The sequence below is a fragment of the Bos mutus genome, chromosome 19 (assembly GCF_027580195.1).
Source record: "Bos mutus isolate GX-2022 chromosome 19, NWIPB_WYAK_1.1, whole genome shotgun sequence".
In the NCBI taxonomy this organism is placed as follows: Eukaryota; Metazoa; Chordata; class Mammalia; order Artiodactyla; family Bovidae; genus Bos; species Bos mutus.
The window spans coordinates 34058197-34077239 of NC_091635.1; the positions used below are offsets into that span (position 1 = coordinate 34058197).

At 39.0% G+C, this 19043-nt stretch overlaps 1 protein-coding gene across 6 annotated transcripts in view; it reads left to right on the forward strand.

The window, feature by feature from the left end:
• Positions 1-19043, forward strand: part of TANC2 (tetratricopeptide repeat, ankyrin repeat and coiled-coil containing 2) — a 359086-nt gene that overhangs the window by 294773 nt on the left and 45270 nt on the right. For all 6 annotated transcript variants that reach the window (XM_070390029.1, XM_070390030.1, XM_070390031.1 and 3 more), the window contains 2 exons: positions 6575-6741; positions 10673-11280. In XM_070390029.1, the coding sequence (XP_070246130.1) occupies positions 6575-6741; positions 10673-11280 (775 nt within the window). The remainder of the gene's footprint in view (positions 1-6574; positions 6742-10672; positions 11281-19043) is intronic.

Genomic DNA, 19043 nt, shown 5'->3' on the forward strand with positions numbered 1-19043 from the left:
AACAACAACAATTGCCACGTGAAAAGACTGACTACTTTGAGTTTATCAACAAGTACGGACCACAAGTAGCAGCCGTATTTATGTAAGTTTCCCAGTTGACTGTTCTAGTCAAAAAAGTCATTCTGGCCCTGATACCAGACATGTGGGTTTTTGTTGCAGATGATTCCATTTCCCAGTTATTTGAGTACCAGCTTTTTGATGTAACAGTAGGTAACTGGAGCAAATACTATTTTCTATAGAATCAAAATGCTTAAGAATAAATTTAACAAAAGGTGTGTCAAAAGTTCCGCCGTGAGAACTATAAAACATACAAAGCAAAAGTAAAGAAGTTAGTAAATGGAAGAGGTATGCCATGTTTGTAGATTGAAGTTTTTCCCCAAATTGGTCTATAGATTCAACATAATTCCAATCAAAATCCCAGCAGGATTTTTTTTTTAATTTACAACTTTCAGAAATGCAAAGAACCATGAATAGCCAAAACAATCTTAAAAAGAATTGGAAGATCAACAGTTACAGGCCAACAGTACCTGGTTTCAAGACTTAATATAGAGCTATAGAAATCATGACAGGTAGTAATGTGTTAGTAAATGTTTAACAATCAGCCCAGGGATAGGGGCCTGATTTGACCATAAAAAAACTTAACAATCAGCTCTCATGAGCCAACTTGAGCCACTCTAGCACTCCACTGACAGAGTGGTATTCCCACAAGGAGAGAGAAATAGATCAATGGAACACAATGGAGAATCTAAAGATAAACCCGCAATATGGAGTCAGTTGACCTTCTTCAAAGATGCCAAGATAATTTGGAAAAAAGAATTTTTTGTCATCAAATGATGCTACAACAGCTGGATACCAGTATGGGGAAAAAATGAATCTCAATCCTTATCTTGCATCATACACAAAAATTAACTTGAGATTGTATCCAAAATATAAAAGCGAAATCTCTAAAGCTAATAAAAAACTTAGAATATCTTCACAACCTTGGGGTAGGTAAAGATTTCTTAGGTCCTGAAAATCATCAGTCATGTAAGAAAAAATTAATAAATTGTACTTTGTCAAAATTTTAAATGTCTGCTCCCCATAAGATACTACTAAGAAAAAGGAAAAGAAAATCACAAAGGGGGAGAAAATATTCACTCTGTGTGTGTGCACACTCATGTGTGTATGTGGCATAGTGCTTATATCCACGGTATTTAAAGAATTTCAGTAAGTTATTGAAGAAAGGATAAATCATTTCTGAAATGGACAAAAGATTTAGGTGCTTCACAAAAGAAGATATATAAATAGCCTACCAGCACATAAAAAGGTGTTTGCCATCATTAGTCATCAGGCAGATACAAATTTAAATCACAATGAGATACCACTTTACATCCACCACAATGGTTAAAATTCTTAAAGCTGAGCATCAAATGTTGATGAGGTATACAACTAGAACCTTTACATGTCACTGATGGGAGTTTAAAGTGATACAACTACTTTGGAAGACTAGTTGGCCGTTCCTTATAAAGTTAAATATGAATCTGCCTTATGACCAAGCAATTCTAATTCTTATGACCAAGCAGTTTCAAGCAAAATACATTTTAGGTAAATGTATTTACCCAAAAGAAATGAAAACATATATCTACAAAAAGACTCATGCAAGAATGTTTATATCAAAGATTATTCATAGTGTTTAAGAACTGAAAACACCCCAAAGATCTTTCAACAAAAGCATACATAAACAAATTGTATATTCATATGATGCATAATAAATGAATTATTAATATGCTTCTTAGTAATAAAAGGAACAAATTAATAGTAAACTCAACAATGTATTGATAGATAAATCTCAAAAACTTTATGTTAATCATAAGAAGCAAGTATAGTCAATGGTGATGTGAATCAGAACAGTGGTGCCTATTGAGCACTGGACCTCTAGGGTAATGAACATGTTCTATCTTTGCTCAGGATGTTAGTTACAAGGGTATATGTGTTTGTCAAAACTCACCAATGTGTATAGTTTAGATCTTCACAATGAATTGTATTAATTATACATAAATTTTTATCACAATAGTTTTTAAAATAGGGAATTTTTTAAGGTAACTGGAATTTTCTTCCCAGGAAGGTTCAGTAGAAACAGCTTCTATTTAAATTCAGGAGCTACATTTCAACTTATATATTTTTATTTAAAAAATGAGAGTCAACATTTTTCTTTTTTTTTTTTTTTTTGAGAGTCAGCATTTTTCACATTTCTTTAAGGTTCTACAAGTGTGGTGACTAAAAACAAACACAGATACATATAAAACAAATGGAAATGTTTCAGAGTTTCTTGATGAACTTTTGCTTTGGCCATCAAGATGAAATGAAAGGTGATACTTGTTTGTTATCACAACTAAAAGGAAGTGCACATAAAGTGCAGCTTTTTTGAACAAAAAATGTTGTCTTATGTGAGTCTTCTTTTCATTTTTGAGAATCCCTATGCAATACACCAGTAATATTAATAAAATAGAATCTCATGCACTAGACCAGTTTTGCCTTTGGTTCTAGCTGTCCCCTCTTCTCTTGCAGTCTCTTTACTTCTTATTTCTCTCAGGTATCTAGAGAGAGTCTTAGAACAGGACTACTAAAGAAGACAGTGCCAAGTATTTATTAAGCATATATGTAAGTGAGGGCAGTGGGGCATCCCTGCTGAGTACGTATGTACAGGGAATTTAAAACAAGGGTTAACGGGCTTCGGAGACCTTTCCAGGGACTTGTCAGCCAGAACAGTGGCTCCTAAGCATCAGTCCATTTAAAGTTTTCATTAGTCCATGACAAAATAGAAACAGCCTAGAATTTGTGTGGGTGTAAAACACAGATGTGGTTTTGCATAGACATATATATAAAAGTTAGATAATATCTCCCTTCTTCTACTGTTAAAATATTTTTATTCTATGAAATAATGGTAGTAGTTGTACTGTACATGTTCTTACATGGCAAATTATGAAGCAGATCCTTCATTGATCCCAATTTTTTTTTAATTTTCATTGATAAAATCTTTTAAAAGCTACTGAGTCAGAGTATGTATTTAAATATACAAAGTTTGAAATGAGCAAGCATTCTTATAAGGCTGGTTGCATTTGAAAGGCAAAGTCTAAAGATCACTAAGGTCTCACTTCTTAAATTTATAATTGAGAGACCTCATCATTTAGCAAAAGAAAAGGAAATTTTTTAGGTTTCAATGAGTCACATTTTTTAAAAAAGAAATATATTGTCTACTCATTGGATGAATATTATAGTCTACTGGAAATTTATGGAAATGAAAATTTAATGTTATTACCGTTTGAGTTATTTCATTCATTAAAATGTTCAGATGATAATTTAGAGCGTGTTCTTGATCTTGATGCTTGAAATGTTTTCCCAAAGAAAATTTCACCAGATGCGTGCATTATCATCAGGCTTTTTCTCCACTTGACAATCATGGCTTTCTTACAGCGGAGCCTGGGTGAAGTTAAAGGAGGTCTGACTGAAGTGGTGGAGACAGTGATGTGCTTGTAAATTTTAACAACCAGCTATAGGAAGGAGGGCTTGTAACATTTGCAGTTAAGAGTTAGAGTTAGTCGCTAAGAGTTAGCAACTAAACAACAACAAATTGTATAAATAAATAGTCCCACTTGGACCAGTTTGAAGCTACCAGTTGCTTAACAACCAACTCCTGAAAATATTTCAGTGGATTCTCCTGAACCAGCACAGGATGGCTCCAGCACACCACGGAGTGGGGTTGGTGGTGGTACTCACTAGCCGAGGACAGCTGTAATGTATCTGCCAAGCAGAACGCAATAAAGACATGATTTTGCTTAAAGGAGCCAAGTTCCTCAAAATCAAGAACTTAAGAACCCCCCTTTTGGTGGGTAAATTCCAATTCGTTCCAAGCAGCTCCTCTCTCTTCCTAAGTTCTTTTTACTCCCGAAAGGAACAATGTATTTTCTTAGCTCTACATCATCTAGAATGACATTTCATTAATAATCATTGTTAATAGAGCTGAAATCCATCATTTCTCTTCCTAAAGTCACCAGATGAAAGTAATACTTGAACTCTTCATAATTTGAGAACTGATTTATAGTACTTAAGCTATTGAAATTAAATTTATGTAAAGCTAGTACTTTAGAGGGAAAATATAAAGTTGTATTAATCATGCAAAAAATTTGCATACAATTTGAAACAACAATATATAGGGTTTTGACTGGTTTTGACTCTTTCAAAGGCTAACGGAACCAATGTGGTACCGAAGTCCACAGACTTCCTTCTGTCCCCAGTTTCACCTTCTTTTTCTTCCTCACATGTTTCCTGTTTCAGGCATCCCAGTGACTTCTCTGTTTCTTCCCCCATGCTTTCCTCTTTTCAGAGCCTGTAAGTTCAGTTCAGTCACTCAGTCATGTCTGACTCTTTGCAACCCCATAGACTGCAGCACGCCAGGCTTCCCTGTCCATCATCAACTCCTGGAGCTTACTCAAACTCATGTCTATCAAGTCAGTGATGCCATCCAACCATTGCATCCTCTGTCGTCCCCTTCTCCTCCCATGTTCAATCTTTCCCAGCATCAGGGTCTTTTCCAGTGAGTTAGCTCTTTGCATCAGGTGGCCAAAGTATTGGAGTTTCAGCTTCAGCATCAGTCCTTCCAATGAATATTCAGAACTAATTTCCTTTAGGATGGACTGGTTGGATCTTCTGGCAGTCCAAGGAGTCTTCTCCAACACCACAGTTCAAAAGCATCAATTCTTCAGTGCCGAGCTGCCTTTATAGTTCAACTCTCACATCCATACATGACTACTGGAAAAGCCATAGCTTTGACTAGATGGACCTTTGTTGGCAAAGTAATGTCTCTGTTTTTTCATATGCTGTCTAGGTTAGTCATAGCTTTTCTTCCAAGGAGCAAGCGTTTTTTAATTTCATGGCTGCAATCACCATCTGCAGTGATTTTGGAGCCCCCCAAAATAAAGTCTCTCACCGAAGTTTCTCACTGTTTCCATTGTTTCCCCAATTATTTGCCCTGAAGTGATGGGACCGGATGCCGTGATCTTAGTTTTCTGAATGTTGAGTTTTAAGCCAGCTTTTTCACTCTCCTCTTTGACTTTCATCAAGAGGCTCTTTAGTTCTTCACTTTCTGCCATAAGGGTAGTGTCATCTGCATATCTGAGGTTATTGGTATTTCTCCCAGCAATCTTGATTCCAGTTTGTGCTTCATCCAGCCCAGCATTTTGTGTGATGTACTCTACATATAAGTTAAATAAACAGGGTGACAATATACAGCCTTGATGTACTCCTTTCCCAATTTGGAACCAGTCTGTTGTTCCATGTCCAATTCTAACTGTTGCTTCTTGACCTACATACAGATTTCTCAGGAAGCCTTCTGCCTCAGAACCTGTAAAGGTCCTGCCAACTAGGAACTTTTACTTGTTCTTTGCAATTCATTTATACTACAGTGTTCATTCAGCCTGAAGATTTTTTAATCTCTAATTGTTGAATATTGTTTGAGAATCAGTAAGCATTTCATGGGAGTAGAAGCTTGAAATCTTACCAAGCCTTCTTCTACAGTCCAGCCCTAAAGATAAACTGATTTTGTCAATTAGGATAATATAGAGTCCAGGAGGGAAAAGGAAACAAAAGTGGCAGATATTTGTCTTTCCTACCTGACTCCTCTCCTGGGAAAATCACGTGAGGGTCTGGTCTCATTGAAGCTGCTTCAGATGTAGTCTAGGAAGCTGCTTGTTCTCTAAGATCTCAGAATCCAGCCTGCCTGGTGTAGGTCTGTCTATTGGCTGGGATTCCTTTTCTCTGTCCCTTCATCTTTTCTATCCCACTGCATATTCACATATAGTCCTATATACTGCTTTAGACTTCAGTTTAAACTTTTTATTTATCTGTTTATTTTTGGCAATTCCCAGAGGAATGGCACCCCACTCCAGTACTCTTGCCTGGAAAATCCCATGGACGGAGGAGCCTGGTAGGCTGCAGTCCATGGGGTCGCTAAGAGTCGGACATGACTGAGCGACTTCACTTTCTCTTTTCTCTTTCATGCATTGGAAAAGGAAATGGCAACCCACTCCAGTATTCTTGCCTGGAGAATCCCAGGGACGGCGGAGCCTAGTGGGCTGCCGTCTATGGGGTCGCACAGAGTCGGACATGACTGAAGCGACTTAGCATAGCATAGAGGAACATGTGATATTGTTCTCTTTAAGACTGTCAGAAGAGGTGGAAAAAACATTCTTTTCCAGCTTTTTCAAGTGTGTGAGAAAAATGAATTTATATGTGCAGATTCTCATACATGCAATGCTCAGACTGTCTCACAGCTGATAACATGGGAGAAATGCTGATGATGATACATATGCTTTATAGATTATTTATGTGACAAACATGTTCGTACCTGGTGAAAAACAAAATGAGCTCACTAAATGAATTATTCCATGTCTTTATAATAAATTATGTGTGCTGAGCATTCACTAAACACATGAGAGACCTTTTAAAATTTTTCCTTCCGAATAGATATGTGATCAAAGACCCAAAAAGAGCTTACTTACTTGCTAATTATTTAGTAATTTGTTTCTTTCTATGTCAGAGAGAAAAATTCCAGATGAAGATTTCATCATCTTAATTGATGGATTAAATGAAGCAGAATTTCACAAACCGGATTATGGGGATACAATTGTATCATTTCTGAGTAAAATGATTGGAAAATTTCCTTCCTGGCTCAAGCTAATTGTAACAGTTAGGACCAGTTTACAGGTATGTGTTTGTTTCCCTTTGGACCCATAAATTATTTCCCTTGAAGAGTGCTTAAACTGAAAAGTTTAGGTCCTTGTACCCTTAGTAGTGAGCTTTTCTAAATCTCTGCCATGTTTTAGAGCATTAGCAAGAGTAATTCCCGAAAAGAATATTTTGAGAGTAAGTGGTACAGTCTAGAGAGACCATTTTCAATATTTGACTGTCTTAGTTCAAATTCCCATCCCCATTGCTCTGGGTAAGTTTTAATAAAGTGTCCCTCAAAATAGCATGAAAGAAGTTCCATTTTTCTAGGCTTTGTCCTGAGGATAGCAAACAAATAGATCCTCTAACACGTTTACTGTTTGACTTTTGTTTTATATTTTCTATCATTTAATGCCAAGAAAAATCCAGTTCAGTGTACAGTGTAGAGTCAGATTTTCTAGTTCCTCCTTCTGTTTCTCAACTTTTCATAGCATGAAGATGGACTTTCTTCTGTATATACCTTTTTATAAGAAATATTGGCACTCTTCAGGCTTTATATTAAATTTACTACCCCTGGGAGATAATTTTTTTAATTACCTTCTCTGTTTACTCACTGATCATTCACTTTATGGCCTGGAAGAATGACTAGCAATGTTGGAACTGAATCTGTGGACACATGGGCTAAAGGGTAAATGAAATGACTCCACCTTCTCTACTATTCACGGTATACCTGAGTTGATATTTTCCATTCTTTACATATTCACACTTGGTTTGAAACAGGGTTTCTCAACTTTTTTCCCCCAAACCATAGCTTTTGATGAACATTAAAATCTCGCATTGGGACTTCCCTGGTGGTCCAGTGGCTAAGACTCCACGTTCCCAATTCATAGGGGCGCAGGTTCAATCCCCTAGTCTGGGAACTAGTTCCCATATGCTGCAATTAAGAGTTCGCCTGCCATAACTAAAGAGCCCATGTGCTTCAACAAAAGGCGGAGATCCCGAGTGATGGAACTAAGGCCTGGCACAGCCAAATAAATAAATTTTTTAAATATAATAAAATTAAAAATAAATAAAATCTCACATGTTATACATCCATCCCACTATTTTGGTGCAACACCCTTATATCAGTAGTTAACATACAGAAAATAGCCTCAATGCCCTCCTTTTCCCATCTCTCAGGCACTTAGTATTTTTCCTATAGATTGACCAATTAAGGTCAATCTGCCTTCCTTGATCAGAAACTGTACTTCTAATCCTGACCATCAACTTGCAGATGTTCGTTATTAAGATTTCAAAGTAATTTGAGTTAAATTGAAATGAATCAACATAAATGCATCTTTGTAACTAGAAGTTATGTACTCTACCATTATTGGTCAGTAGCTTGATTGTTAAAAGGTGAAGGGTGAATAAAATAAACTTCCAGGAACACAGTCTGACTAGTTTTACTAAATATACGCTTAGGAGATAATATCTTTGCTTATATTTTTACATTATGCCATGTGCGATCTCAAAAGATGTTTTAAGTATGACTTGGTAGACTAGATGACTAACTTTTCAGCTGTGCCAAAGAACAGGGAAAGCATTATATTCACAAAGTTGAAAAGGCAGTGTCTTCATAAATCAAGGCCAGCAACTCATAACCTTTTTTTTTTTCTTTTTTTTAGTTTTTAAATTATGAAAGTATGATAATGCATTTACAGGAGACTTGGAAAATACAGATCAAGGTTGCATATAGTTCCACTATATATTACAATTATTTTAAGTATCAAATTAAGCAGTAACTTTTTAAAATTATTTTTATTTACCTCTGACAATGAAACAATTCACAGATCTTTCTAAATGAACCCTCATAATTGATCATTCATTATTTCCACAAACATTTGTTAAGTATATCAAGTATAAAAGCTTATTTCTAAGAGCTGAGAATAGGACAGTGAGCAAGATGGACAATATCCCTGCCCTCACAAAGCTTATTTTCTAGTGAGGAACACACATAATAAGACAGATTAGCATATGTTAAAATTTAGGCAGTGTCAGTGCTATGAAGACAGATATAACAGTGAAGAGATAAATGGGGATGACAGTTATTTTACATAGAACAGAGAGGAAAGGCCTCTCCAAGGAGCCTTGTAATGTGATGAAATCTGATTTACCTTTTTAAAAGATTTCTTTGGCTCCTGGCTATGTAGATAATAAAATGTAGGGGATCAAGAACGGAAGAAGTATAGATGAAAGGTGATGGCTTAGACTAGAGTGGAACAGCAGAGATCCTTTGAAGTGGTCATATTTGGACTATATTTTGAGAAGACGGTGATGGGCTGGATGTGGACGTGAGCAAGAGAAGAGGTTCAAGGATGAATTGTGGGGTTTTGGTGAGTAATTGGGTAGATGCTGGTTTGAGGAAAAGATCTAGACAGTTCCTTCTCAGTGGAGATCCTGTGAAGTCATATTTGGAGTATATTTTGAAGAAGATGATGATGGGCTGGATGTGGATGTAAGCAAGAGAGGAGGTTCAAGGATGAATTGTGGGATTTTTGAGAGCAATTGAGTAGAAGCTGGTTTGAGGAAAAGATCTAGATAGTTCCTACTATTTGATGGTCAGGTCAGTGGTGATACTGTTTATCAACACAGGAAGGTTTGTGGTGGGGGGGAGTTTTTGTAGTTCTGATTTGGTCACAGTAAGTTTGTCTATGAAACATCCAAGTGGTAATGTTGACTCAGTGGAGATATAAGAAGAGAGCCCAGGAGAAATGACCAAGCTGGGGATATAAAATCAGGCATCATTCATGTATAGACTATATTTAGAACCATGGGATCCAGCTATTCTATGGAGTGAAGGTAGCCAGATAAGAGGAAGAATGGAGACGGGAGCCCTGAGTAGGCCGAGAAATGAGACAGGACCCAGCAGAAGAGGCTGAGTAGGAGTGGCCAGTGTGCTGAGAGGAAAATGAGGGGAATGTGTTATGGAAGCAAGCTGCAGGTAAGGGACTTGAGAAGCAAGACGTGATCACCTGTGTCAGAGACTGCTGAGAGGTTGAGGAGGATGAGAAATGAACCTCTATTATTTGGGAAGATGCAGATGACTGCTCATCTTAACAAGGACCATTCCAGTGAAGTGATGAGATTGAAGCCTGATTGCAGCAAATGGAGGAGAGAATGGGAAGGGAGGAATGAAATACAGTAAGCAGAGAAAACAAATTTTTTGTTACATTTTGTAAAACATGGGATCAAAGATACAGTAGTTAGAGGGAGGAATATGGAGTCCCATGTCTGTGTGATCCAGGAGAGAAGAAGAAATTGCTGCAGGAGAGGGAATGGATTCTTACAGGAGCAGAGTCTATAAGCAGATAAGAAAAGATGGATTCCAGAGCAAGAGAGACACCCCAAAGCCCTGTCACCTTCCCCCAGTATAATTTCCACGCAGATCGCCAGGGTGCCAGGCTTCCCACTGTTAAAAGATTTTTTCCTTTGGACTGAGGCATCTCCCAAAGACCCCAATTAAAATAAAGTCATTTTATACTTATGGCTGATTCACATTGTTGTATGGCAGAAACCAACACAACATTGTAAAGCAGTTATCCTCTAACTAAAAATAAATTTTAAAATAATTAAAAAAAAATAATGAGGGATAGAAAGTCAAATTCCATATGACATTCTTTGAGTCTTTTGGCATTCTATTTTCTGTTTTAGGAGTGTTATTTAGAATATTGACCATTCAGTCGCTCCTAAAATACCCTTTATGAAGACTCATAAAAGTTATTTTAAGTCTCAATTTTAGGGAAAGTTGTGTCCCTTTTAGGCAACTAATAATGTTTTAATCCTTAGACACTAATATGTCGTCATATCTCCCCCTTTTCTTTGGCCACTCAGAAGTTAAGAATAAATCCGTGGACCTTGCAGTTTATCACAAGAGTTAGGGGAAACTGAAGGTCTTTCTGTCTCTCTGTCTGTCTCTCTCCATCTGTTTTAGGAAATTACCAAGCTGCTGCCTTTCCATAGGATTTTTTTGGATCGACTAGAAGAGAATGAAGCCATAGACCAGGACCTGCAGGCCTACATCCTGCACCGGATACATAGCAGCTCAGAGATCCAGAATAACATTTCTCTTAATGGCAAAATGGACAATACTACATTTGGCAAACTCAGTTCTCATCTCAAGACCCTCAGCCAAGGGTCCTATCTGTACCTGAAACTCACATTTGACCTCATAGAGAAAGGCTACCTAGTGTTAAAGAGCTCTAGCTACAAAGTAGTTCCTGTTTCGCTCTCTGAGGTTTATTTACTCCAGTGCAATATGAAGTTCCCAACCCAGTCTTCCTTTGACCGGGTGATGCCTCTCCTGAACGTGGCAGTGGCGTCTCTGCACCCACTGACTGATGAGCACATCTTCCAAGCCATCAACGCCGGCAGCATTGATGGCACGCTGGAATGGGAGGACTTCCAGCAGAGAATGGAGAACCTCTCAATGTTCCTAATCAAGCGCAGAGACATGACTCGCATGTTTGTACACCCTTCTTTTCGAGAGTGGCTTATCTGGAGAGAAGAAGGCGAGAAAACCAAATTTCTCTGTGATCCCAGGTAAGCCATAGATCGGTAATAAGCAATTGTGAGCCTGTTTTGTATTTACTGCATGGAACGTGGGTATTGGAAGCAGTGAGGAGTGGTCTTCATAGAACATTTCACATAAAGGAGACATCACCTCTGTTTCTTCTTAACATAAGGCTATGATGACGTTGACTTGTTTTGTCACAATTTTACTTCCTTAAGACTCAAAATCTGCATAGATGTTTAGAATGCTCCCTACATTCCTGTATTTTTCTAAATAATTTTCTCTGATACCCCTTTCAGAGAAATCCCCTATAGGGATCACAGGCTATAATTTAACCTTTCAACAAACTTCCTCAGTGCTTTTCAGAAAGATTTCATACACTGTTCACCTCTTTGACTCAGAGCAGAATTCTTTTAAAATCGTGATTGCCCGTTTAAAAGCCAGGCCATTGTTAAAGTCACCAGCGACTGACCTCATTAGAGCCCAAGCTGGTCCTAAGATTTACGCTGGAAAATGGAATCTTAAACCTTATATCTGAAAAAGACTTGAAGAGATCAGCACATCTAGCCACTCTACCTTTAGATAAAGTAAGTGTTGTTATCCCTGGTTTACTATAAAGGCCTTAAAATGCTGAATCACTTGCAGAAAAGCATAAAGGTAACGGAGGAGAAAGGAACAGGGGTTAGAAGAGGAATGACAAGTGTAGCATACGTACTGCTCCTCCCCTAACCCCCACACCCACGGCAGATGTCACTGACTTACCCCAGCACTCTTTCCCAATGCACTCGACTGTGACTTAAGAATCTTTCTCAGTTCTACAAACCACACTCCACCTGAGACTATTTCCCATCCTCTTGGATAGGACCTAGATCTCTAGCATCCTAATGAGGTGTGCTTTCTACTCCTCCACACACACATAATTCTTTCAAAGAAAAGAATTATTCCTTTAATAAGTTGATGTTATCAAAAGCAGGTGTAGTCTTGATTTCCTAGAAACGAAGAAGACATGAACAACATAGCTGCCAAATGCAGAGCTTTTTCTGGCTCAGAAAGAAGATAGGCCACATGTGACTTCTTCTGTGACTCATCAGAGAGGCTGACAGTCTTTGTTCTGGGGTTTTATTGTTACTCCTGGGGCATGTTCTTCGCCCTTGTTAGAGACACCTGTGCTTGTGGGCACACTTCTCAGCCTACTTCCTGCCGACTCATTAGAAAATTAGTTCCAGATTCTGATGATGATATTAAGCCAGGCAGATTTTGTGCTATCTTCCCTAAGAGTTAAACTTTTTAAAGAAACATTCTGTAGTGGAAAGAACATGAACTTTTGAGTCAGATGACCTGCTTAACAAGTCCTACCTTTTCCAGGAACTGTGTGACCTTTGGAAAATTATATAATGTTTCTGAGACAGTTTTCTTACCTACGTAAAAGGAATATATTCCTAGAACTGTTGAGAATTAAGTGAGGTCATGTAGTGTAATGCTTAGACTTGTACAGAGTACAAAGAAAGTGGTTGGGGAATGTTCTTTGTCTAACCCCCTCTCTTTGTGAAGCTGCACACCTCAGACTGGGACTTGAACCCACGTGCCGGGACTTGAACATGGCCAAAACCCAGTCTTCCAACTGAGATCACACACTTGATTTCAGGACTTAATGAAGCTCAGGTTCTTGATGTCTCATCACAGAACAAATTCACTGAGAGACAAAGTGATAGTTAAGAAGTGGATTTATTTAGAAAACAACACACTTCACAGACAGTGTGGGCCGCCTCAGAAGGTGAGAGTGGCCTCGAAATGTGGTGTGTTTAGTTTTTATGGGCTGGGTAATTCCTTAGGCTAATGAGTGGGAGAATCATTCCAACTGGAGGAAGGGGTGGAGATTTCCAGGAACTAGGCCACCACGCTCTTTTTGGTCTCTGATGGTCAGCCTTGGAACTGTCATGGTGCTTGTGGTTATACCATTTAGCTTGCTGATGTGTTGCAGTGGGCAGTACTGAGGATTAAGGTCTGGTGGAAGTTGACTTGTCTGCCGTCTTGGACCCATTTGGTTCTAATTAGTTTGTCGTGTCCTCAGGCTGTGTCTTCTTTCAAAGATTGTGCCCTGCCCCCTTTCCCTCCTGTTTCACGTGCAGTAATAGACCTTTCAGGTTTGATTTAACTAAATCCCTGTAGCTAATTGGATAGGTTGCAACAGTCTTCTGCTATTAGTATTTGGGGGCACAAGATTTAAAAAAAAACAACAACTGGGTCTGAGTTCTCTATGAATTGTATATGATTCCCAAGAGGATTTTATTGTAAATCCCACTAGTACTGCTGCTGGTGTTAATACAGAGTTGGCAGTGACATATTTAAGAAAAAGAGACCAATCTAGAATTGCCTAATAAACACTGAAATCAGTTTCCAGAGGAACTTTGCTGGCTGATCTGCTCTCTTATCCTGGAACATCTCAGGGAATTGAAAACTGAGGTCCAAGGCAACCAGACTAACCCTGAATTAAGAGTATCCTTACAACAGATAAAAACCCTCTGGCTCCCAAAGGAGCAAAGATGGTATTTATGCAGCCACATCATGGCTTTCCAGGCTTACCTTCTCAACATTGTTTATTAACTAGGATCATTTTGGCAAGAGGCTGATGCACTGGGACAGGAAGAGCAAACACTCCTAACTTCAAATGCTGTGTAGTCTATTCCCTGGTGGTTGAATAACACTCAAGACTTTCAAGGGATCATCATATATCCCTTAATGGCAGAGAGTAAACAGGACCGGGAGTTATCAAAAAAGCTTCCTTCCATGTTTCATCTCAGTTGGAATTCAGCCTTCTGTGCAGCACCGTCTGGCACCAGCTTTGTTACTACGTTGTTGATCTCAGAGCTTGAGGCCCCCTGGGTCAATGAGATGGAAATTCACTAAGAATTTGATGTCACTGGCAAAGCCCAGGCTGGCCTTTCAAAGAAACTGGCTATAATTGCTTCCCATTGTGGGGGAGTCTGGTTAGCAGGACTCTTCTCCAGGCAGGGTTTTCCTCTGAGGCCCTGAGCCTCTACTTTCTGTACATTGTTTCCTGCCCTGTTCTCCACTTTCTCTCCAGCTTCTCTCTGGAGCGTTTCAGTAGACCAGGGAAGGCCAACTCAGTGCCTCTGAAATCACAGTAAGTAGTGCAAAGCCTGACTCTGCATAAGGAGAACTTTCAGAAGCTACAGAACATCTCTTCTGGTCCGTTTTCTTGGGCTTTCAACACTCACTTCTTCACCCTGAATTTGTTGACCTTATTAGGGAGTTAGTCACAAATGAGAATATTCTGTTGATGCCAAAAAGTAGTTGACCTTCATCAGAAGTAGGCCACCCAGGGCGATCCTTTCTGCTACGTGAAGAGAGTCAGTAATCTGAGGATGGTGCTAGAAGAGGAAGCAGGAGAGCTGGGGGTCAGTGCTTCAGCTGAGATAGGGTTTTCCTTATTTTAAATATCAGACTGCCTATTGCCCCAGAATCAGGGCACACAGTTAACATCCCGGAAAGAATGACCGAAAGTTGCATACACATCTGACTGCCACAGAAAGACGAGTTATAGATGCCTTTTCTTGGCTTGGTAATAGGGTAAGGGTATCTGTATATATACGCATGTTTATGTTTCTCAAACTGTAAGCAAATTATAGTGCAAAATCTTTTATTACATCAAAACTTAGAAGAGTTTAGGTTTGCACTCTAGATAGAACTTTGCCCTTTGCAGCACTCAGAAGCCTCAGACTGCACCACTTCATTCTGCCTTCTGTTTCCCGCTGTTCATCACTGTCATAGCCTGTCATACTCTGAAATTAACCTGTCCTGTATGTTATTCCCTTGGGCACTGAGCTATCAGATTAACTCACTAATAAACTAATCTCTGCTATTATGCTAATAAAAGGGAAGTAGAAAACGTTCAAAGCAACTTGTGCCTTTTAAGTAAGGCATTTGAGAGATGTCACCAGCCTTTATAGCTCAGTCAGTAAAGAAGCTGCCCGCAATGCAGGAGACCTGGGTTCAATCCCTGGGTCAGGAAGATCCCCTGGAGAAAGGAATGGCAACCCACTCCATTATTCTTGCCTGGAGAATCCCATGGACAGAGGAGCCTGGCAGGCTGCAGTCCATGGGGTCACAAGAGTGAGACATGACTTACTGACTAAACCACCACCAGCCTTTATAATCTAACCTATTGATGACTTTGATTCTTGAGATGTGAGGTTGATAGAGTAGACAGTTGGGGCCACCAGCCTTGTGGTGCTGTCCAGTTACTGCTTAGTATTTCTACATAGCTTTAGGCTAGCCCTGAATGAATCCCCACTCTTTCTTCTCTGTTTCCTATCCTGTTATCTCTGTTCCCATGGTATTGTTAGCCTTCCCTTCCCAAGGAACAGCTCTCAGATCAACATTTTGTTGTATGTATGTGTAGCATTCTGACATAGAAATGAGAAGACTCTGCTGCCTTATTTTTAACTGTTCAACTAAAACGTTGTAAAGTTTCACAAGTATTGAGCTGCGCAGCCTGATGAGGTTTGATTTGAAAGCCTATTTTGGGCTGACCTGGTTTCCTCAAACTCAATCAAATTTAGGCTGGGAGGAAGGGGGAAAAGGCTACTCAAGTCCTACCTGTACCTATAGGGATAGTTGAGAACTTAATTCTTTGAGGCCAGAGCTGAAATCTTACAATAAATGTTCTTTAATATTTTAAAAAATTATTTTTACTATGTTGGTCAGCAAATTACACATTGGAGACTGGGTGCTCTAAAATCCACATCACAAAGCAGAGTGTCAGAGAAGAAGCAGCTTGTCACAGGGCAGGGGGAAAAGAGGGCATTCTCCCTGTAAAGGAAAACTAATTTGTGCTAGGGACTTGTACAGCCTGGCTTCTGGAAGGATGCTTAAGTCTGAAGTGACCACAGAATGGTGAGTTGAGGATTGTGGTGGTTTTATTTATTTGGTTTTTTAATCCACACAGGAGCCTCCCAGCAGGGTGACCCTTAACCTTCATTTTCACGGAAACACAAACTTGAGGTGACTACTTCTCAGAGCCATTGCAGGCTGCCACAATAACCCCTTGAATAGGTGGATAGATTCTTCTTTCTAAAAGCATTAGGGATGAATTCAGCAAAGTGATAGATCATGGAAAGAAAAAAAAGGCTTGAGGAGCTAAATCAGCCCTTAGGGTTTGGAAGAGTTAATGCAAAGAGGAGAGAGATACACCAAACACCTTTTCCAGCACATGACCCTTAGTAGAATGACCTTTGATATCATAATTTTGCTGTGATTTTCATTGATCTCTAATAATTGGCAGAAATTTTTCTGATTTGCCAATAAATAGTTTTCCTCTTATTTAAACCAGTTTCTAACTCCCTATTAGAATCAAGAATACATTTTATCAAGAATCAAATTTGAGATTCAAGAATAAACTTGAGACTCAAAATAATAATGGAATAACTATATTATTCTAGCAACCCGAGTCATGGTTTTGTAATACAATGCAAGGGGATACTGCATGAAACCTGATGTATATCTTGGAGTGTGTCCAGTTTGCTCATGCATAATGGGCATGGCACACATGCCCTTCAACTGTACAGATTTGCTTCTCTCAGCATAGATGATAGAACCCACAGCTATAAGTCAAATAGGTAAATTGTTCCCATTGTTAAAACTCTCGTATCTTCAAAGATGGGAGCAATAATATATATTTTTTTCCTTTTACAAGTCCAAAATTAAGTTTGGAAAAAGTTGGTAATCAAAATTCTTCTCTAAACCAATTTAAAACTGAGAGCTATTTATTTTTACTGTCATAAAAACTCATGTGAAGTTTGCTAAGTTAATAAACATATGGAGAAGTAGTCCTGCTTATAAAATGGAGAGAAAGCATCATTTTAGGACCTTGACAGGCATGCAGAAGAGCCAGCTAATGATAACACAGAACAGACTTGTACTCTTGTTTTTTTGATAGATTTGTAACAAAATATTTGATTTTGTTACAAAAATTAATATTGCTTCATATATTTAAATTATATATATATATATATATATAGCTTTTTAAAGTGGATGTGTCCAGTCTGGTTAAAGCAAATTCACCTAAGTTAGATGAGGAGAGAAATTTTAAGGGAGATTTCTGGTACTGAAAGTAGCATAGGAAATAGAGGCTCGTTTGTCCTGTTAAATGAGTCTCTGAAGCAACACTGGCTGAATGAAAAGATGGGAATCCCGCAGGCTCTCCTAGATTGTCAAACCAAGATCCATGGCACAGCATTCAGGAGTTCCTGCCAGCTTAGTGGGATATGACAGCACATTTTGTTTTTTTGTGTTTGGAGCAACTTCCTTGGCTGTCTCTAGACTTTCAAAAGCAGCTGGAGCTCCACATTTCATAAAATCAACACTAATAGCCTTCTGTTCGCCCAACCATAAGAACCCACAACTGTAAGACATGTATTCACTGTGGCCATCAGCATATCCAGTTGGTTCTACAACCCAAATTTTGCTTGTAAGTGTCCACTTATTTCCACCTCTACTGACTGCACCCTAGGCTCTCACATGGACTGGTTTAGCGTCTTAATTGGTCTCCCTGTCAATCCATTCTCCACCAGCACCCAAAGTGATTCTTAAAAAATACAAGTCAGACTGTGTAACCTCCTCCTAAAAAATCCTTCAGTGGCTTCTTTTTGTGATTAGAATAAAATCAAAGCCAGATTCTTCAAAACCCTATATTATTATACAAAGATAGCTTCTGCCTCCCTCTCTAATGAAGTTCATTCATTCTCCCTGTTAGTCACAGTATTCTGGTCATAAATGGTCATGTGCCAGTTCCTAGAATTTGCTAAGCTCTCTTCTACTCCTGATTCTTTGCACTTAATAGGTCCCTCCGTCTGGAGCATGCTTTCCCTCTGTCATCACACAGCATAATCTCTAACTCCTTCCGGTCTCAGCCTAACAGCCACCTCCTGAGACTTCCTCATGTCACTTATCTAAGAAAGTCCTTCCTGGCTTTACTGGTCATAGCAATCTTCTTACTTTTAATCTTTTATCAATGTATTATCTGTGAATACTTGTTTACTGTCCACTTTCCCTTCTAGAATGTGAGTGAGCTCCATGAGGACAAGAACCTTCCTATCATGCTCACCTTGGTCTTCCTAATGATTGATAGAGTTCCTGGCACACAGTCAGCACTCAGTAAATATATTGTTTAACAGTGAATTAATGAGTGAACAAAGAAGTGATCAGTTCAGTTCAGTAGCTCAGTCGTGTCTGACTCTTTGTGACCCCATGGACTGCAGCACACCAGGCCTCCCTGTCCATGGCCAACTCCCAGAGTTGACCCAAATTCATGTACATTGAGTCGGTGATGCAATCCAGCCATCTCATCCTCTGTCGTCCCCTTTTCCTCCCACCTTTGATCTTTCCCAGCATCAGGGTCTTTTCAAATGAGTCAGCTCTTCACATCAGGTGGCCAAAGTACTGGAGTTTCAACTTCAATATCATTCCTTCCAATGAACACCCAAGACTGATCTCCTTTAGGATGGACTGGTTGGATCTCCTTGCAGTCCAAGGGACTCTCAAGAGTCTTCTCCAACACCACAGTTCAAATGCATCAATTCTTTGACGCTCAGCTTTCTTTATAGTCCAACTCTCACATCCATACATAACTACTGGGAAAACCATAGCCTTGACTAGACAGACCTTTGTTGGCAAAGTAATGTCTCTGCTTTTTAATCTGCTGTCTAGGTTGGTCATAACTTTCCTTCCAAGGAGTAAGCATCTTTTAATTTCATGGCTGCAGTCACCATAT